This window comes from Zingiber officinale, chromosome 6A, assembly GCF_018446385.1.
Source record: "Zingiber officinale cultivar Zhangliang chromosome 6A, Zo_v1.1, whole genome shotgun sequence".
Lineage (NCBI taxonomy): Eukaryota > Viridiplantae > Streptophyta > Magnoliopsida > Zingiberales > Zingiberaceae > Zingiber > Zingiber officinale.
Window position 1 is genome coordinate 18,821,980 of NC_055997.1, and position 21,889 is coordinate 18,843,868.

Here is a 21,889-nt window from a genome sequence, read left to right on the forward strand (position 1 = left end):
CATCTTATTTTGAAAGAGAAATAAGGTTTTTAAAATTTTAATTTCTAATAAATTGTAAAGACCAAATAATAAGTTCTTACGTCGCCAATTCAATTTCTCACATATAAGGCCTTTGAAATGTAAGAATTATAAGGAACTCTACAAAAAATCCGGGGACATTTTTTCCAAATTACCTAATAATATTGACATTCCCGAAACGTTGGGGAGAATTCTGTAAAAAAACTCAAACGCCGGAAAAAGGGTAATTTTGTAAAATTTCACGATTCGATCCCCATATCGGGCCGGGTTTGGTTAATCGGGTACGGCCTTGTTTACTCCACGCGCGTCTCTTGGAGGAAAGCAAAAACTAGGGATGCAGAAGAGGGAAGCCGGCAAGTTCGGCGGCTCGTCCACAACGCCGGCCAAGCGCGGCCGCCCGTTCGGAAGCACAGCCGCAGCAGCGGCCGCTGCAGCTGCCGCAGCCGCTAACTCCGCTACGTCCGATCTCGCCGGCGACGCTTCCTCCCCTGGGTCTCTCCTTGGCCCTACCCTCCAGATTTCCACATCCTTCGCCGGTTAGCACAATATCCCCCTCTCTTCTACCTACTTACTATCTTGATTCACCTACAAATCGTCCTGAAGTACTTATTTTAGCTCTAGGACGCGTATAAAGTGTGGCTAAGGGATGGGTGTGGACAGGTTCGCGATTTTCGAGCATTTTGTAGGGTTGAACTGGTAGTTTTAACAGTTAAATTGAAATCCTTTCTGATTTTCGACTCGATCATTACACGTTGTATCAAGATAACTGGGAGCATTTAATCCGTCCTTTGTTTGGTTGGGGCATCGGGATTAGTGTTTTAAGTTGCCTTTGTTACACTTGAGTTAACCAGTTACCATAAGCTACAAGTCCCTCCTGATATCTTATTCGAAGAGTTTACTATGTATTATGCATATCATAAAAAGATAGTAACTTCTGCTCTTATGGCTACAGGAAATTTAGTAGCATGTTAAGTTAAAGATCAGCAACAGTTAGAAAGATGAGGAAATAATTATTACAAGCTTGATCAGTTTCAGATTCACATTAACAAAACACTAATATCTTTTTGAGAAAAAAACACTAATATTAATAATTATATTTTTATTTTGATATCTTAAATGACTTTGAGACCTGCAATGCACAAGCCATCTGCTAATGCAGCAGTAATCATAAACTTGTTGAAGAAGATGCAATATGTGGTGGAAATGCCTGTGGATAGTTGTAAGAAAGGATGAGATATGAAGAAATAGGAGGTGGGAGACAGGTAGACAGATGGGAGTTTGTATTTATGAACATTTTTAGTATAAGTTAAATTTTATAAACTTCAAAAGCAGAAAATTGATATGCTTGTTGTATATGTAGAAAGATTATTCCATGGTTAAGGAGCTTACTTAGTGACACTACACTTTTATCATAAACATGCATGTTTGCTGTTGTTTTTTTTTTTGTTTTTGTTTATTTTACTGGCTACTCTTTTACAGAACAAAACAATAAAAGAATTGTCTTAGCACTGCAAAGTGGATTAAAGAGTGAGCTGAGATGGGCTTTGAATACTCTTACACTACTTTCTTTTAAAGAAAAAGATGATTTCCGCAGAGATTCAACTCCACTTGCTAAGATACCTGGCCTATTGGATGCGCTCCTTCAAGTTGTAAGTTTTCTTATCTTACCTTCCATTAATTCTGTTTTAGTTACAGTTTTATCATTCTTGAGGTGATTATCAGAAGGGCCAAGTACTAAATTTTGATTTTATATTAGTAAATTCTATAAAGTAGCAGGACCTGTCCTTTATGTGCTTGTCTCAAGCCCCTTACAATTCACTAAATGTTCCCAGTAATCTGGATATGTTTTTCCACGAGAACATTATAAGAATATTGCTAGAAAAAGTATTTGATTAACTTATCAAAATGTTTTTTAAAAAAAAAAGTTATTTCTTACATTTCATCCCTAAACCCTACTTCTAAACTGAACCTTTTCATTAAGATTTTTCATGTCTTTTTTGGATGTAAGGTTGATGACTGGCGTGACATTGCTCTTCCACGAGACTATACAAAGCCCGCAAGGGTAAGGTCATTGGGTTCCAATACAGCAGTTACAGGTTTTGGGTATGAGTTTGAAGGAACAAACTCTCTTGGTACCATATCCTACCCTGGGTGCGAAATAATGGCCTTCAGTCACTGTCTTATTTGGAGACACCTTTTGTTCATGAAACTATCATAACTAACTTTTTTAATTTATTTTTTGTTGTAGTCATAAAGGTTTATCTAACATGGAGGCTTCTAGTTTGAAGAAGCAACGGACAACTGACTGGTGGTTGAATGATGATGGTTTGTTTAACATTGATGAAGAAGGCCGTGCAGAAAAGCAACTGTGTGCTGTTGCTGCTTCGAATGTCATTAGGAACTTCTCTTTCATGCCTGATAATGAACAAGTCATGGCACAGCATAGACACTGCATAGAAACTATGTTCCAGTGTATAGAGGATCAGAACACGGGTATAACCCATCTCTTGTTTTGTTCTCTCGTTTATGCATGTTTTATAGCCTCTCTTCTATTGGTGCGTCTTTGTTTATTGGAGCCAAATCTACTTGCTTTAATGTAGTACTATTGGGAGATTTTTTGGTAACAATTGTTGAATACAACAAATTCTTTGGCATTGTGCACTTTCAAGGTCATTACTTTTGTATTGCATCTAGGACGACAATGAATTGGCAAATAACATTGTTTGTGTTATTCAAAAAATCAAAAGAACAGAATGGTAAATTGATAGATATCCACATTTGATCGACTATTATAGAACAATCTGATAAATCTTTAGATATTCTCATTTAGTCATAATTATAGGTCCAGTTGTAGTTACTTACTGAAAAAGATATGCTACTTAGGAGGAAAAGGGGAAAGAGAGAACAACCCATCTTCTACCCTTTTGGAAAGAACCAAAAGTGGGGAAAAGAGAGTGAAATTGTGTCTTTCTTTTCCTCTGCATTTTGTTCTTCCACCCAAGTAGAAAAAGAAACGAAATGTGTCCCTCCTCCCTTCAGCCTGTTTGACACAACATTTATGTATTAACAAACTTAGATAAGCCTTGAACTAGCTGAGTACACAGTTTGTTCATAAGAAGTTTCCAACCATAACAACTACTAGGGTGGATTGAGGAATAATGATGTGATGGTGGAAAGGTATTTTAGTAGTGTACTGTACATTATTTCCATGGTCATCTGAAAATGACTCAGGTGATGCAAATAGCTTTTCTTGGTGCCTTACTAGTGCATAATACATTATTTCCATGGTCATCTGGAAATAACCCAGGTGAGGCAAATAACTTCTCTTGGTTTGTATTATTTTCAATTACTATCTCACCTTTATGGGTTCCAGTAATGTCTGGTTGTAAATTTTGTATGTTAATTTTTATTATACAGAAGATGAGGAGCTGGTAACAAATGCATTAGAGACAATTGTCAATTTAGCACCACTTTTGGACCTTCGTATTTTTAGCTCGTCTAAGCCTTCTTTCTGTGGAATGACGTGAGCTTATCTACTATCATGCTTCCTCTTGTTTATTGTCAGCTATATTTTAATATTTGTACATCTGATGATGCTTTCTGAGAGCAGAGAGAAACGTGCAGTTCAAGCCATCATGGGCATGCTAGGATCTTCAGTTAAGGCTTGGCATTGTGCAGCTGCTGAATTGCTAGGAAGGCTTATTATAAATCCCGATAATGAGCCATTTCTTCTTCCATCATCTTCAGAGGTCAGTATACTTGTAAAAGTTTGTGTTGGTTCCTGATGTTTGACATAGGATTCCTACTGATGCACACCACATTTTTGTCTGAATTTATCCCAAATAGAAACATGAGGCAAATACCACTAGACCTGACCTAATTTCCTTAAACTGACTGCATGTCAAATTGTCAACCTATTCTAGTTCTATGTATTTACAACTTAACTCTGTATACTTAGCGGCTATAGTAAAAAAAGTCGCTGTATGTGGTATATGGGGTTTGATTTTATGCTTCTTTTTTTCTACTTAGATATACAAAAGACTAGTTGATCTTCTTAGCTTACCAGCTGTGGATGCACAAGCAGCGGCAGTTGGGGCACTCTATAATCTAGCAGAAGTCAATACAGATTCCCGGATGAAGCTTGCAAGTGAAAGATGGTTGGTTTCATTCTAAATAGCAATTCTTCTTGTTCTATCAGTCTTTCTTCTGATGTTGTCGCAATCAATTCAGGGCGGTTGATAGACTCTTCAAAGTAGTTAAGACTCCACATCCAGTACCAGATGTTTGCAGAAAAGCTGCAATGATACTGGAAAGCTTGGTGTGTGAACCTCAGAACCGGCACCTGCTTTTGGCACATGAAAGTAGTTTTGCAGAGATCCTAATGTCAGATGGTAGATATTCTGATACCTTTGCACGGATACTGTTTGAGTTGACGTCGAGACCAAATAACAAATCTTCTGCTACTCGTGCTGTCTGGGGTGCATGATCTTGCAATGGTGACACCAGCTTATAATTTGTTTCTGCAGCGTCCATGTGACTTGTGCTTTTCCTTAGTGACAATTTCATAATTTGATTCTGTAGCATTCCATGTGACTCTTTTACAGTGTTGCTCACTCTATTTTCATGAACAAATGTGTATGTAACATTTACCAAGTGACTTGTGACTAGAAATATGGCCATTTGGATCGATGTTGATTTTCTTATCGTGAATCTTGAAGTGCAGGCATAATTGCAATCACCTAGTTTTGCTACTAAATTTCATGCAGATGTGAATCATCTCAATTTGGGTGGGGGGATTGTTCTTAAAGGCTCCCCATTGATTTCTGGAGAAAGACTTGCACTTCGAGGCTAAGATGCATAATTGTGTGACTTCATCACAAGGTCAGGAATCAAAAGACAAGCAGAGAAGAATACGCATCATAAGGAAAGGTACATATGCCACATATACCTGTACACATGTGAACTTCTCAAGCTCTCCTCTTTCTTCGCTATAGAATATATGTAACCTCCATCATCCTCGACAGGGCAGAACAATAGAATTTCTGTCATATTCCTTGCTTACAATGGGTATCTCCTCCAGTATTCTTAGTAAGTATAGTAAGTTCCTTTATTGCATTGCTTATATTTTTGTTGCATGAATATCTAATATCTTTTGTTTGTCTCCTGCCCGACATCACATGATAGTATATTATTATTGTGACAGCCCAATTTAGTTCGCAGTAAGTTGTTGGCTAATAAAGAAGCTCTTTAAGCTTTTAAATGAATAAGCTATTTTAAGTATTTTGGGCCAGTAGTTGAATGGGATAAGGTAATGAATCACTTAACTAATCTAAGCAGGTTGTCTCAAAATCAGTCTCAATAATTTCTCTTTAGAACTTTGAGAGAATTAAGATGTTGAGCTATATATGCTACTAGCTTTCTTTATTGCAAGTGTCATTTCAAATTTATATATTACAGTTTGTCTTTTTGGTATTAAGCAATCACTCTAGGAGCAAAATACATGTATTTTTATTGACAGAAAAATACAGTATAAACCTGGTGAAAGATTAAGGGGGTGTTTGGTTTGGGGTGCAGGAATAGGAATGAGAATGGATTTGATAGTAGACTAGAATGAGAATGGATTTGGCCATTTCAATGTTGTTGTTAGGTGTAATTAACAGCGGTGGGTGGAATCCGACGAAGAGAGGGAGAGATTCTACGTATGCTCCAACAAAGGCAGCGGCACTGGTGCTGTAGAGCCACTCGGCAATGAATCTGCTGCCGGTATACCTCGCGTAGCTTCAGAGCTGCGTGCCTCCCCTTGTCTCTACTGGCATTGGCCTCTCGTTGAGGAGCATTGCCGCCCATAGCAGAACCAACAATCGTTCGACACCTTCCTCTCCGATGATCTCGCTGTCGGTGTTAACCAGCAGATGGATGAAATTGAACTCTTTCTTCACGCCCATGTAGCATTCCTCATTCTCTATTGATCCAATTGCTTCTATTTTTCGATTAGACTTGAAAAGATTTGATGTTTTTTCAGTGAGAGTACCTCCGGCAAACGTTGGAGAGGAGGCGGAGGAGCATCCGTTCTTTTTTAGTTGCTGCGAGGAAGAGAGTGGCGCAATAGCTACGTGAGAAGGAGGTGGACGTGGAGCGGGCGGCGAGGCGAGGCGCCAAGCAAGAGCACCGCCTCATGCCTCTCCAGATTGAATCGATGGTGTGGCAAGCGAGGGCCAAGGTTGGCCATGCCGAAGCAACCTCCCTCCACGCCCAGCTCAACCGCAATCCTCCCACTGAAGAGCACTAACTTGGCCGAGTCGGAGTTTATCGACGAGAGCCAACTCAAGCCAAAGTGGGCATTTGCGATGTGTGCGACAGCGGCACGGTGAAGGCATGCCTTGTTTGCACGGTGGAGAGAAATGAGTGGCAAAAAAAAAAAAAAACTCTTAAAAAAGACGAGAATGAATTCTAAATCCACCACTTTCCTTGGGTTTTATCCATTGCTAATTATTTAGGAATGATTTCAAAATTATTATTCCTAAATCCATTAACTAAATACTTTATATTTCTATTATTTCATTTTCTCATTCCCAAATCTCTAAATCAAACACTACCTAAATCAAATCAAGGAACTGGGATAATTAGACTTGTATACCTATTTTGGTATTCGTATGTATATTAATTATTCTCGCAGTCTTGCCCGATGTGGATTCATTATCTACAGACACCGTCTATGATAGATATTTCTCTGATATTGAAGGTTATGGTGATTTTCATACTGCCTTCACCAAGCTTTGCAGGTAAATTGTTTCATTCAACTTATGTGTGTGCTCTGTTAATTTTCTTATGAACCTTTTTTTGGTTTCTTTGCAGTGAATTTAACACCATCATGCCAGGCAAATCAGCAGATTCTGAGAAGATAAAGGTGAGTCCACTTTGAGCAATAATTTTCTTATCAGTCAAATCATTTATTTTTATGTATCAGATATGGATTATTTTGCTCCGTAGCTCTTTAAAAACCATTCGACTAGTGGAAAACATGACAGGAGAAACTTTTCAGACCCAAACCCAATTTATTTTAAGGCTTTTTAGGGAAACAGAAATGTTAAAATGACTAGTATATTTGGGAAACAGTTTATTTGAAGATGGAAAAATGAGAAGGGAAAATTTCTCAATTTCATATCACGCTTGAAATGCTGTTTCTTGTGTTGCAAAAGAGAATGTTTGACCATGAATTTAATGAAAACTTGAAATGTCTGCTGCACCGTAGCCCGGGCAAAGAATTATCTTATAAAACATGTAATTTTGATGTTCATTAATTTTATTTTGGTCTTGGAAAGGAGAAGGCTGTCCACGGCGAGCTCATGGAGGAGCAAAAGATGATACCAAAATAGGATCACTTTCCGAGAATTTTTGAAATGAAACCCGAGTTGAAGCTTAGAATTTATTTCACCTTGAGAAAGGTTTTACAAGCTCATGAGAACTATTACTTAGGAATAAACATTTTGGTGTTGTACAAGTGTGTCTAAACCTTTACACTCATGGTCCTTATATAGCTTCGTCAAAGTTGTGACGATAAGAAGCGGATGCCCTTCTTTAGCCTCATCATCCTTCTTATTATCACCTTTGTCGGCTATTATGGACTTTACAACACATATTAACTCAGCATACCTTACTTTACCTGACTCAACACACCTTTACTTTACATAAAGTAACTTTACAGCTAAGAGTGACTAGTGAAAGGATGGCTCCTCGGGGCTCAATCCTTTCCACTTTACATCTGTTGGATTTTGGGCTCGCCACTTGCTTCCTTGTTATGGTGGGATTTCCTGTATTACATGATAGACGTCGCGTAGGGCATTGGATGCTCTCCAAAGATCTTTTCGTGTCTCTTGAATAATTGGGAGCTTCTCCGTCCAGTAATTTTCTTTTCCACCTTCCAGATGTCTTCTCTGATTAAAATCATATTCTTTCATCTGCTGGATAAGCTCCAACTCAGTTATTGCCAGGGAGGCATTTCTGATAGCTTGATCCTCAATTTCTTTCATCCTATGGCGCTTCTAGTGTTCTTCCTGGAGAAGTATCTTTTTAGCAGTATCATGAATTAGGTCTTCATATTCTGTTAGTAAGGGGAATTGGGGGGGGCCCCCCCCCCCCCCCCCCCCGAACTTCCTCTGTCAGCACTGCTACCATCTCTTGATCTTCTATTAATCTTGACAAGTTGTCTGCAAAAATGTTCAACTTGTCATCAATATGTTCAAAGTTTACCTTTACTCCAGTGCCTGTTATGAAATCCGTGAAGGCAATCCATCGTACTCTAGAAGGTTTATTTTTGATAGATTTATTGTGGAAGCTGATAATTACTTGACAGTCTGTTCTTAATGTGATATCCACCTTGTCTAGGAAATGAATCTTTAATGCGCTCATTGTCTCCATTGCAGCAAAGATTTCTGCATCAATTACAGATTTAACTGTGGGAAATTTACCATGAGCGTAGGTGCATACCTTTTCCATACTTCTGGGATCAGCCTTTTTGAGCTTCCATTTGCATACCCCTCCCCACCCCATCATTGACCCATCTGTCTCCAGGATAATATAGGTCTGTTCAGGAGGGATCTCTAAATCTGGTAACTGCTGTACTTGGGCTTTGATCTGTTTTACAAGGACCCAATAAGAAGCCTTCATTCTTTTATCCCCATGGGGAGACAGACATCTTCTCATATAACGACCCAAGCTTTGAGCTTAGATTTGGTATATATGTCCCGGCATAGTTTAAAACACCTAGCCAAGACCTCATACCCTTCTTTTCCTTAAGTTTGTCGTCCTGTACTTCAGTAATCTTCTTTATGATTTGCGGTTGTAGCCGTAGCTTTCCTTCACTAATCTCCGCCCCAAGAAATTCAATCCTTGGTACTGCAATTTTGAATGGTTGATGATAGAACTAACCCATGCTGCTCACATATGTTGAGCATAACTTCCAGATGCTTAATATGCTCCTTCTCTGTTTTTGAGAAAACTAAAATATCATTAATATAAACGGCTATAAATTCTTCCGTACCTTTAAAGCAGAAGTCCGTCTTTCTCTGAAAAATCGCTGAAGCATTCTTTAAGTCGAATGACATTACCAACCATTCATATAACCCGAAGGGGCAAATAAAAGTTGTCCACTGGATTGATGCTAGATCCATAGCTATTTGGTGGAATCCTGACTTTAGATCAAACTTTGAGTAGATCTTAGAATTTCCTACCTTCTTCATAATAGTATTTATCCCAGGCAAGTTATACTGATCTTTATATGTGTTGTCGTTTAGGGTCCGATAATTAAACACCATTCTTTCCTTACCCTTTGTTTCCTTGACTGTGGCTGGATCTATACTTGTTCCAGATTGCACAATCATGGTCATAGTTCTGTGTCTTAACTTGTTGGGCCTGCTTACTTTCAGCTTTAATAAGGCTTCAACGTGCTTATCAAAGGCCCGCCTCATTGCCGGTGTTACATGTGACAAGGGTTTATCTTGAATGGTAATGTCTGGGTTAATGATATCAATTTTACAGATAATTTGGTTCTTGGCCCAATGCTGGAGGGGATTTTTTCCAATATAGCCTTGCTCTCTAAGTCTGGAAAGCAATGGTCCATGCTTCATCTAAAAGTGTTTGATGGATTACCAGTAAAGAATACCTGCTCCTTGATGTTCAAGTATTCCTCTTCGTCCAATTCCAATTCTTCGATTGCGGAGGTTGCATTCTGTCTTGTGATGATAGTTGTTACATTCTTGTAGAAAGTTATAGGGTTACCTTCTATTCTTAGGCCTCCTTGCATGCTTCTGATGAAATTACACCCGAGAACCATTTGTATTCCTTCTCCTAAGGTCATTTCAAAGGAGTATGTAAAAGGAATCCTGAATTTGCTTTCTCCGATTATCATTTGTCCCCTTTCAAACTTCCAATTAGCTGACTGCTTTGAATTGACTCCATTAATTATTACTGTATAAGAATTTTCTTCTAAAGCTTGCGTAGGTATACTCCTTTTGTTAATGTAACAGGATGTGGCACTTGTATCAAGTATTGCATTAACACTAAATGGTGCAATGTTTGGAATTTCAAAGGTTACTGTCATATTATATAATATGTTGACAGCTCTCTTTTGGTGGTATTGGCCTTCACTAGCTTTAAGTACTGTATGTGCTTCAAGAAAAGTAACGTGTTCCTTCCTCTTTTCTAACTACTGTACGTCTTCCAATAATTCTTGAGTTAATTCTTCCTCTTTGTCTGAATGCCTTTTTATCAATCGATCAACTTCCATTTGGAGCCTCCTATTTTCTGCTAACAGAAAGTCAATATAATTGAGTAGCTCGAACACTAAATTTCTTTCGTCATATTGAGTAGGAGGTGGGGGTGTCACGATTGCCTCAATGCCCAAATAGTAGTCTACACACATGGAACAAGTGGTTAATAGACATTTTAAACAATGTACTTGTGACCTTATGCTTATGTTCCTTCCGCAACCTTGACATTTGATATAAAGGGTACTAACTTCCTTGTTTATTTCCCAATTACGTGGGCAATAGTATTGCTCTTCAGGAATATCCACTTGTACTTGTCATCCCCGGAGTTCTCCAATCAGGACAAATATATTTTTTGGTAGAATACTGGTAGCAATATTGCAATGTTGTTTTGTGTCATGCTCTCCTTCAGAAATGCTGCATATAGCATCACTATCACTTTCCTCTTGGTCCACTGAGATCACATCATAGTCTTCAGGAAGTTTTAGTTCTTTGAGCATTGCTATTCTTTTTTTATTTCCCACTTTATTTCTGCATTCTCGGGCAAAATGACCTTCTTTGCCGCATATAAAGCATTTACACTTCTTAACCTTTGCCTTATCATTTTGGTGCTTCTTCTTTATTACCCGCACGTGGGACTTGTGCAGTTTGCCTTTGTAACTTCGGGCTTTTCTCAAACCGTATCTCTTTGTGCTTTGCTAATACCTTGGAATCGGTATTTGGGAACAGAATTGCAAATCTTTTAGGCTCCTTTGTAGAGATGCCTGTTTACACATCTCCGTTAGTTCTTGATAAGCATGGTGAATCCGGGGTAGTACACCAATAGTGTTTCCCTTGAACTTCTCTTGGAACTTTCCTTCCAGGTAACTTCCAATAAGTAGCAACATCTTTCGATAGAACTTGCTTGATAGCTCTTCATTTAAGAACATTCTTCCGGTCCTAGCTGTAAGATCTTTATATTGATTCATATAAGATATCAAAGCTTTTGTGTTATAACATACCAGTCGCTCCAAATCTTGGTATGCTTGATTCTGTTCCGTCGTTGATCCCAAAGCTGGGTCTTCTAACGTAATAATGCACCTTATCTGGGATAAGACATTTTGGGTTTCATCTACTGAGTTGATCATTTTGTCATACTGGTTAGGATACATCATCCTCCATTGGATAAATGTCTTCTTTTCAATTTCCCCCAAGAGGTTTTCAATATATTATACCTTTATCCTTTTGTCCGACCATATTTTTGAATCAACTACGTTTGCCGTTATCGATTCCTATCTGGATATAACATCATTATATAATCCAAAGTTATCAGGGAGTACTAATAACGCACCAGCCTGTTGTTGGGCCAACAGGAGAGTCCACGGCTCCCTATATTCTCTTTTTATCTTTCCAATTTTTGCTCCAATAAATCTCGGATTTTGGTAGGGATTTGGAAATTCTGGTCATTCTATTGCTGGTGCATATTGTGGTGGTCCCATCATGGTGTCCTCCGGTGGATTATACTTTGAGATTGCTGATGATGAAGCAAAAAACCCTCGTCTTTCTTTTGGATAGGATAATCCATTTCCAAGCCTTCCTCTAGGTCCAGATGAGCTATCATCTGTTTATCAAAGACGTCGGGTTCAGCTGAATAAAAGAAGTGGAAGAGTCATATCCACCACCTTCCGTATATAATGAGTTAATCCATTCGTCGCTGGGCATATCCTCCGTAAGAACATGTAGCTGCTAATAGGATGTTGAAGGATCATCAATATGCTTTCGTGGTAGGAGTTTGCCCATCAAATTTGTCCAAGCTGTGGTTCCAAGTTGGATTGCCGGGGTAGTGGTCTGAACTGCAGTCTGTTGATTAGTTGAACCAAAACCCCTGGTTCCCCTAACAGTATGTGGCAATTCTACCACTTGTGTGATTTCTGGGGTGACTATTTTCTCCAAAATTAACTGAGCTATGACTTCTCCTTTGTTTAATATTATGTTTCCATATGCCATATTAAACACAGGAATTTTAATTTCACCTCGGAAGTCGCTGTCAATAACTCCTGCCCTTCCTGTATTGCAAATGCTAAGCCGGTAAGTATTAACTCTCGTTCACTTGCTTCAATTATATATGTATGATTAAGAGTGAGATCATACCCTGCAACTCCCGCCGTTCTTCTTTCTGGTATTATGGCATCAGGATTTATCTTGGTAACATATAGTGCTTCGGGATATTCTTCCCTTAGCATTGCCAGAATTTCGTTTTCGGGAGAGGTGATCTCCACATCTTCATGATTGGTGCTTTGAACTTCACGATCTTCAAGTGTAGGAGTATACCTCTGGAACTGCATCGAAACACTACTGTCTAGTAGTGTTCGGGTTTGTACTCTAGTTGGTGCTACTGGATTCCTTCTTGTTGATGGTCGAAGAATCCATCTGTGTTGTTGCAGTTCTCCTGCTGTAAATTCGGTTCCTGGTAGGGCTATAACACCTCTACTTGCCAAATAGTCTACAACATTTTGAACATTATAAGCGAAATTTGTAAAACTTGTATTAGTTAACCTTCCGACCATCATTCGTGTAACCAAGAGGTTACTTGAGCCACCTTGCCATTCTTCATAGCCATGGGTTTGAATAGAAAGTTCCACATAATTTGCGAAATCATGTATGTTCATCATTAGATCAGGTATGACATATATCATTTGAGTTCCATGGGTGAGGTCTACTTCCATAGTTGCAATTATTGACCTGTCCCCTTGCCATCTGGAATCCTTGAGTACGATTAATACCATGGCCCCTGTATCTCGCCTATGTAGAGCATATATTCTGATCATTACGATGCCCATATGTATATGGTGAAATCCTGCCTCTCATAAGACTTGATGGCTTTGTTGTGTAACAAGTGATAAGTCCACTTGATTTTCTTCAATACAAAGGATATCTTCTTCAGAATAATGTTGATAGACCCTATGTTGAGTGGGTCTAAATCCAGCTGAGTATAGAACCTCTGCCAGTACCATGCCATCTCTTCTTGACCTTGAGATCTCCAATTGCTCTTCAGGACTTATTTGGCTCTCAATAGTATACCTGAAGTGTCTTTGGCTTGGCATTATCCTTCACTGTATATTATAAAATCTTCGTTGGTTTGTCCAGTAATCCCGGATCTGATCCTCAGCACTGGGGATTTGAACTGTTGAGGTAGTTGATACTGCTGGTGGTCTTGCAGTATTCATTTCTTCTTCTCTTATTGAAGAATATCCGATGGGTTATGATAAACCAGAATTGAACCCCTTTTCTTGGGAATAATTGGTTCCGTTCCCAAGGTTAAACCGCTTAACTTCTATGAAAGCTCTTCAATCGAATTCTCAAGTTCTTTAGTGATAGTCTCTACTGCTGGTGCCGAATTATAGCCTTTCAAGGTCTGCACCTGTTCTTGTAGCTTTTGAACCTGATTACATAACACAACGATAAGTGAAATAATGGTGTTATTTTGTTTTATCAAGGTTCTTTGTGCATCAAATGTTGTTTTGGGGTTTGGCTTGGCAAATCCGAGGGTTGGGGCCTCTATGGATTCTGTTGCCCTAACTGCTTTTAGATAGTTAAGGTCTTCTGACTGTTTTACCCAATCCTCACTTATCCACCTATGAGACTTTTCACACTTTCTATCAGCTGTTCGATTTTCTTGACGCTAATTTTTAGCTCTTCTGCTAACTTTATAGTCTCTTCTTCAACCGTTTTTGGTTGTTTTACTACTTCCCTTACTAAGCTTCTAACCTCAGCTTTAGTAAGTAGCTAATGGCTTATCAGTTCCTTTTCTAAATTGCAAACAGAAGTTCGCAGTTGCGTTACTTCCTTTTGCAAAGCTTGATTTTCCTCCTTGAGGGAGTAGAAATGTTTTATTGAAACTTTGGATAGTAAAGAAAGTCTATCATAAACTACCCCAATGTTATGGGCTAACTCCGAAACTTTTGGTTTTGGTGTTTCAACAAGATCTAGGTATTCAAGGTTTACGGTTCAAGACTTGTTGTACCATCCTTTTATATTTTGCTCAAATCTTTCAGACATAGGTGATATATCAAATACTCATACTTACAGCTTAGGAATTTATAAAACTTTCATGCTCACTTGATTGATAACGGCTCCGTTCGGAGGTTTACACACACGGCAGTCTTTTGCATTCAGTTAACAAATTCGGTCACTTTATCATATGTTTATCTGAATATATCTATAATCCTTACCAAGAAGTATCCTCAATTAAGGCCTTCAGGCTTACCATCTTACACATTTACTAGCCTTGCGGAACTCCGGACCAAGAATGTTTGTCATCTTACACATTTACTAGCCTTGCGGAACTCCGGACCAAGGATGTTTGTCGAGTCTCCACCTTTCAACCTTGCGATTAACTTCTTGTAAATAGGGATGAATAACTAGCATATATTATTTACATGGCACAAAAATCCCTTACCTTCACCTTGAGCCTAGAAATTTTTAGCCTGCCATGAACTTAGAATTCCAAGCTCTGATACCAAAATAGGATCGTTTTCCGAGAATTTTTGAAATGATTCTAAAAGCCCTTACTTGGGTAAATTTCACCCTGCCTGTACAGGCCGTGCCCCAACCTCTCACAATGAGGGGGTGGGACCCACTACTTAAGTGTGGGTCCCACCATCTCAATGTGAGAGGTTGGGGCACTGCCTGTATAGGCAAGATCGAATTAACCATTCCATGTGCAGCAGTTAACGGGAATTCTCAAAGTGTTGTAGTTCGGCACTCTAGGACATGTTTGACGTTGAATTTAATGAAAAATTTGGATTGGGCGACCATGGGTCGATAAAAAAAATCCAACAAGTAGAGTACTGATTTGGTATTGAATGGTCAGGGTTACAACTTACAGATCCTTATAGACTCTTACAAGTAGATACTATGTTTTCATGATTTACCTTTACAGACAGACCCAGGCCGATGAAAAATTTTTATGGGCCAGCCAGTTGCCTCTCGGATTAATTAGATGGTAAGAATTAGACACCTGGCTTAACAAAAAAAAAAAACCCAAAAAAGGCATCATGGCTAGAGTTCGAGGAGTGGAAGGCTGAGAAAGAGCACAAAGAGAGGTGCAGAGACAAGGTTGAGCATATGTATAAAAACATTCCATGGAAAGAATCAAGCGCTGGATTTTATATCTTTACGTGGGATTAAGAGTAATTTGCATATGTGGATACAAACCAAATCCAATTCATTAAAGTAATCTAATTTTGATTTAAGGGTTTTAAATTATTAGATATGGATTGAATGTATAGAATTTTTTAACCTAATTCGTTATTATTTATAAATTGATAACAGATTAGTTGTCTATATAAAATGAGGTCCCTAAAGGTTGAAGGCATCTTTTGAGACATATCTCTTCATTCTCGATTGATGAAGAGAATTCGGTACAGTCAACCTAAGCTCCTTGACCTCACTTTATTTGCTTCCGCTTCATCTTCTTCCACGACGCCATAGGACAAGAATAATGATTTTTCAATATTCACGTGGTCTAGGCATTTATGAGAAACCTTTCATCAATCAGTGCATAATATCGTCAATATTGCTGCGATCATGGAAAGGATGATCGATGGTATTTTCTTCAACATTTAAATATTCATGATTTCATTTCTACGTGCCAATTTTGTATCAATAGAATCCATAAGTAATCTCTGCTCTCCCTCCGTCGATAGTTCCTCGATGAAGTTCCAATCAGCTGATTGACTAATCACCCATTCTAAAAGCTCAAGCTTTTTAAAGAGAAATTAATTTATATATCTATTTTAGTTTATCCAAAACTTAAACAGATTCTCTCCTAGGTTGATTTAAAGCTTATGTCAAGATTGGGTGTAAATTCAGGGTTAAAGAAACAAAGTAAAAAAATAAAAACAATATATAGCAAGTCTTAAACAAATTCTGAATCTTTACAAACATATGCAAATAACAAAATACCGTATTCAAACATATCACATTGGTAAGTATATGTGAACTGGTTCAGATCATAGGTTGCTGCTGAAGCTTCATCTCATCTTTGCCATCTTTCTGAAAAAAGTATTAACATTTTTATTATCAGTCAAAGATCTCAAGAGTTGAAATGAAGAAAAATGAAAAGAATTTAATTTGTTTTAAGAGTAAGACGATTCTGAACGTGTAGACAGTCCTCTGGTAACGATTGCAGGAATGTTGTCTTAATTGTTCAACTTGAAAGGAAATCACATGCATCATTGGCTCTGTAAGGAATTCAATTCTCCTGTAGAGAGCGTTCATGAGATCAGGAAATTACCAGCAGAGTTGTGAGGAGAATGAACTCCACCACTCTTCGCAATCTGCTGAACTTGGGAAGCTGATCTTTGCATGTGCGGAGATGAGGTCTGCTTTCCGTTTTCGATAGGTAGCGAATGTCTTTTCTTAGGCGGGGTATCAAGCAGATCAGGACTGGACTTCATAGATGCTCTAACATGAGCTTTAGCTCTAGCAGACGCAGTGGCCTGCATATAACCTGGTAGAGAACTGCTATTACTGAGCCTGGCCTCCTGATCAACAGGATCCATCTTGGCCGTCCCAAAGGAGTTGCTCCTCTTTGGATTCCTTGCATCCTTTGACAAGTCCCCTGTACTATTTGTTCCAACTGGATCTTTATCTGGATTGGATGGTGATTTTTTACTTGCCAAATTAGAACTGTACCCAAGAGTACGCTTGTTATGATCCCTCTTGCTCTTGCTGGAACTCACAGAAATGTCACTAGATGGCGTGCCATGTGGATCAGGTACCATTGCATGAGTTCTGCCAATCCCCTCAGGTGACCTAGGTTGTTCTATTTCTTCCAAACGGCTCTGTAAATCTGAAATAGTTGACATAGCTGCATTTTGATGAACATGCACTATGTTAACAGAAACATCTGAGTCAGCAGTAGTATGCTCAACTCCATCAGGTCTTTGTGTTTCATTTGTATCAGAATATAAGGTAGAGACACTAACACTGCTATCCAAATTTTGGAGATTAACAGTTTTCTCAGCATGGTTCTGTTCCTCTAGTGTACCAATTTCAAGAACAATTTGCCTACCATCATCTGCAAATTTCTCCAGTGAGTCGAGAGTGGAGGAGATGGTACCACATTCTGAAGCTGCAGCTGGAATCCTCAAATTATGGAACGTTGAGTTCTCTGCTGAAATTGCCTCAGTATTAGTGAAAAATTCCACCTTTAATTTATTGCTTTCTGTTTTCACTTTTGATGCAAGATTTTGATTATCTGAACTAGCAGAGTGAGCAATAAATACAGGGTTACATGATTTTTGGGAAGCAATTACAGAGTTCTCCCCTTCTGTCTCAATTGATTCAGATAATTCACTTTCACTAGTGGACGTGCCTTTTGTGCATCCAAGTATATGAGGTATAGTATCATATAGTATTTCTGAGCTTAAGTTTGGTTGCAATGCTTTGTGATCTGAAAAAGAATTTGGACTGTCATTCACCATCTCAGTATTTATAGAACCTTCAACACTAATGTTGGAAACCTCATTTCTGAGCTCTAAATTTTCACCATCGTCATTTGGCAAACATTTGCTAGAATCATCTGAAGCAATAACTGAAGTTTGCAACTCAAAGTTTCCAGTATTTTTAGTTGCTACACTATTTTTATCATCTTTGAAGGACGATTCCGAGGAAGACAAATTAGGCTCCGATAGCATTGTGGAAACAGTAGGTGGAATATTTTTCTCTGGTTCACTGTCTGCTACTGCAGCATCGGCCTCTGATTCAAAATTACTTTCTTTGACATTTTGTTCGTGTTGGCTTACTCCCGATGATGTTATAGCCATCCATCTCTCTAACCACTGCCATGCTGAATCAGACTTTGATGGAACACATTTTATGTACATGGTTTTTGTGGTTGGCGTGATCTCCAGAAGCTTGCAAGAAAATAAAATGGAATTTCTCATTATTGGAAATTAAATTTAAGAGAAAACCATTCAGAAAAAATTAAGAATTTGCCATACCTGACGAGCAAAGCTATTTGAAAGTAAATATTTTATTGGTGTTTTATTTGATTTCTCAGAAGAAGCTTCCACTCCCTGAGAAAAAATTGTAATAAAGAAAAATAAAACCAAGCAGTAAAAATAATAATTAAGATGAAAGCAATTATTTTGTTGAAAATTGTTAAATCAAAAACAGTAATACCAAGTCCTAACTACAAAATTCAGTACAGGAAAGATAAAATTTGTTATTGGATACTAGTGTATACTGATGAGTGAAGAAATCCAAACTAAAATGAGAAAAAAAATGTAGCCCTAGCATCCGTACCCATATCATAGTCAAATAAGGAAATTAAGTAAAAGGATATAATAGACAGATATTATCTCATCATACTCCAACCAGTGCCCCCTTCTTAGGTTCTTGTTTTTACATGTGGGTGGATTGAAGGTTCTATTTGAGGCTTCTTCATACAAGGCCTGCAAATCCTTTCTTTGCCCCTTTCTTGCTATACTGGTCTCCCTCCATCCACCTTTTTTACTAGCCCAGTATGAATCCCTATGCTAAATCATTCATAATTTGTGTAATGGCATGATTTATACATTAACACAATTCTGGTGAACTAGTTTGTTCGCATTTCATGTTTTTAGAAAAAAAGAAACTGTGAAGAGGGGCACAATCATGATTCTTGGGCACTTACTGAAAACAATGTCCAGAATTGAATTGATTAAAAGCAATTGGACGAAAAACAATGAGAAAATCATAAATTGCAGTAAATCATGAATATACTCCCAGCAAAATCAATGTTGACAAAGTAATTTGAGTACACAGACAGGAAACTATCAAGCTAAGATACATTTTTAAGGATTGTAATCCTCAGAAACCCACCCAAGCGCCATTAATAGACCAACACATTTAAAGTTCTAGAACCACCTATTTTATAATTTTTGTAATTACTAATCCAATTAACATAGCATGATGTAAGATGTGATATTTTTATATTTGGCTAATAAACAAACAATAAGCAATAAGAGTCTGAAAGATCTCTGATTTATATACCTCAGAGTTGGTATCTCCTGAGGAAGGTAAGTTTCCAATTAATTGGCAAGTAAGACGACCCTTTACAAAGGCCTGCACTCTTATTATCGCTAGGATACACCGCAAAGTTCCAATAGCCTGTCTTCTAACTAGATGTCCACGTACAGCTGCTTGCAACTTGACAATGCTCCTAAGTTTATGGAACATTTTCCTAGCCTGAGACATTTTTATTGTTAAAAAAAGATACAAAAAAACTAACATAGAATCACAAGTATGGATACTACCAAATAACCCCTTATGGCAGCCTGAAGAATAATAGCATCAGGTTCATTCAGAGAAGGGTCAGCTGGAGTATCAATTCTGTTAGAAAGAGATGGTGGAGACTTTGAATTCACAATATTTGACGGAATTGGAGATGTTTTAACTGGCTTTTCTTGCGCTGGGGGGTTTTCTGACAAGTTATATTTTGATGAATGAAGAGTAGTTGTTGAAGCTTCTTGGCTCTGTTTGCTAGAGCAAACAGACACAGGTTCTGAGATAACACTGTCATTAAGCACTTGATGCTTGGATGATCTCTTATAGAAACTCCATCTACGTTTATCTGCTAAAGATTTTGCCTGACAAAACAGGAGACATTAACAATCCATAAAAATTGACACGAGAAGATTCACAGTTTGAAAGACAATCAATTAACACATGAGCATCAGAATTTCTTTATTCAAAAACCCTTTTTTAGTTAAGGGATCCCAGTGGGATAAACAAATTAAAAAGAAAAAAACTTAGCTAATACAAGGTTGTTAAGTATTCTAGTCAAATTCATAGTGTATTACTGATGAAATAATAAATATCAGTGTGAAAATGCCTTTTAGACATGACGTGCTTTATAGCAATAGAAAAAGCGTTAGTTTACTGAAGAGTGAAGTGAATTCACGCATCTGTACTATCATCAGCCATTTAATTCTTTCATTCAAGGTTTTTATTCTCTTGCAAGAGAGAAACGAGACAGAAAGAGGAAAAATCATTTATCAATTTTGTGGAAGGAAAAAATATCAACTTGCTAGAGTTGACATAGAATAATGGGTTATAGTCTCCTCATGAGATGACTAGAATTACAAGTGCAAATACATAGATGTTCAAATTTACACGAGATTTTACCAAAAAGAAAAAAAATTCAGTTGAGATTGATAATCTCACTGGGAAGAATATAATCCAAATAATGGGCATATCGGATCTTAGCATCAAGAAGTATCTTCCACATCAAAATTTGGTAGCAAAATTGGTTTAGTATTCTGTAGATCATAAAAGGAACAAAACATACTAATAATAATAGTAATTAAGATGCTCATTCCCACTCGTGATATTCACTGTCTCTCTGTTCATCCACTTTCTTCAGTTTGCATTCACCAGGTTGACACTTAAAAATCAAACATCGTGATTCGTTACACAGCCCAATGTCAATGATATACGAACATTCTCTCCTCTCAAATATTGCAACGGTTTAACACAGGCACGCAATAATTACATTAGAAAACGAAAATCAAGGATCTAGAAAGAACAATGTGGAGTAACCTCCATCTCCAATCTTCCAGAGTCCAGATCCACAGGTAAGGGAAAATTCATCCGGATGAATGTACTCACGGAGATCCAAACAATCACTTGATTTACCTACTCAATTCGCATTCGAAATAGTAAGATGACAACAGAGCTAACTTGACTGGAGATTCAGCTAGATAGGAAGAACATGTTGATCTGATCAACATCACTTCGTTCACTAAATGAATGAATGAATATATATCAAGAGACCATGGATCATGGATGCGACCTGTTCCAACTACTACGCAGAGAAGATCCTAGCATTCCCTTCACTTGCAGAAACAGCAAAGACAAAGAGGATCCGAATTCCGATCCAGAAACCAGACATTCAGTATCAACTAAGCACGGCAATGAACCAGCGAACCAGAACGATTACCTCATCCACCACGTGCTCGTCGTCATCGACGGCATCCCCGCTACCGCAGCCGATGATCTTGAAGCATGAAGTAGAAGACCTTCCCATCACCGCCTCCCTCCCTCCGCTCCCCCTGTTCTCCCTTCGGCTCTGGTCTAGGGTTTGGATCGCGTGTTCCCCTTTTAGAAAGAAAGAAAGAAAGCAGGCTCTTCTCTTCTCCTCGGTTTCTCCGGAGCTCGGTTCCGGCGAAGCAGATCGAAAACGCCAGCCGCTTCACTTAAATTAAATCCACTTAAATGCCGCTTCGCTGACATCCGCTCCCTATCCGTCAACATCCTCTCAGGACTCCTCAGCAACTTACCAACACCGTAGAATCCTCCTGCCATCGCGGGCCCAGACTTCAGGAGGCCGCTGAAGCAGGTACGAAACAGGGTTGTTAGAGTTTCCGTCTGCCTACCTACCTACCGTTGATTGAACGTCCATCGGTGTCGCTTCCGCTTCCGTTGAGGCGCCAGGACATACGATATTATTTTCAAAATCAATTAATATTATAACAATTTTAAAATTAATAACACGTTATAATACTTTTATAAATAATTCTAACAAGTCGAAATAATTTAAATTAAATTGGAACAGTTTGGTCCCGTGTTAAAATATT

General features: G+C 38.3%; 2 protein-coding genes across 2 annotated transcripts; one reads left to right on the forward strand and one right to left on the reverse strand.

The window, feature by feature from the left end:
- Positions 1–288: 288 nt before the first annotated feature.
- LOC121996018 (armadillo repeat-containing protein LFR-like) lies at positions 289–4,707 on the forward strand. The gene is made up of 8 exons (XM_042549821.1): positions 289–554; positions 1,498–1,667; positions 2,027–2,169; positions 2,267–2,511; positions 3,436–3,541; positions 3,629–3,767; positions 4,048–4,175; positions 4,249–4,707. Exons 1-8 carry the CDS (start codon positions 353–355, stop codon positions 4,502–4,504), a joined length of 1,389 nt encoding a protein of 462 aa, XP_042405755.1. The 5' UTR covers positions 289–352; the 3' UTR covers positions 4,505–4,707.
- An 11,445-nt stretch (positions 4,708–16,152) lies between these two features.
- Positions 16,153–21,495, reverse strand: LOC121996019 (protein IQ-DOMAIN 32-like). The gene is made up of 6 exons (XM_042549822.1): positions 21,253–21,495; positions 19,568–19,900; positions 19,305–19,499; positions 18,272–18,346; positions 16,561–18,184; positions 16,153–16,319 (listed from the first exon to the last, which is right to left on the reverse strand). Exons 1-6 carry the CDS (start codon positions 21,337–21,339, stop codon positions 16,303–16,305), a joined length of 2,331 nt encoding a protein of 776 aa, XP_042405756.1. The 5' UTR covers positions 21,340–21,495; the 3' UTR covers positions 16,153–16,302.
- Positions 21,496–21,889: the final 394 nt, after the last annotated feature.

What these genes read in the sequence shown, in the direction of transcription:
- LOC121996018 (XM_042549821.1), top strand. Translation starts at nt 353, where the DNA reads ATGCAGAAGAGGGAAGCCGGCAAGTTCGGCGGCTCGTCCACAACGCCG. An exon ending in GATTTCCACATCCTTCGCCG is followed by an intron (nt 555 to 1,497) that starts GTTAGCACAATA and finishes ACTCTTTTACAG; the next exon opens with AACAAAACAATAAAAGAATT. An exon ending in CCTTCTTTCTGTGGAATGAC is followed by an intron (nt 3,542 to 3,628) that starts GTGAGCTTATCT and finishes TTCTGAGAGCAG; the next exon opens with AGAGAAACGTGCAGTTCAAG.
- LOC121996019 (XM_042549822.1), bottom strand. Translation starts at nt 21,339, where the DNA reads ATGGGAAGGTCTTCTACTTCATGCTTCAAGATCATCGGCTGCGGTAGC. An exon ending in ACGAGCACGTGGTGGATGAG is followed by an intron (nt 19,901 to 21,252) that starts GTAATCGTTCTG and finishes CTGTTTTGTCAG; the next exon opens with GCAAAATCTTTAGCAGATAA. An exon ending in CTGCCATAAGGGGTTATTTG is followed by an intron (nt 19,500 to 19,567) that starts GTAGTATCCATA and finishes AAAATGTCTCAG; the next exon opens with GCTAGGAAAATGTTCCATAA.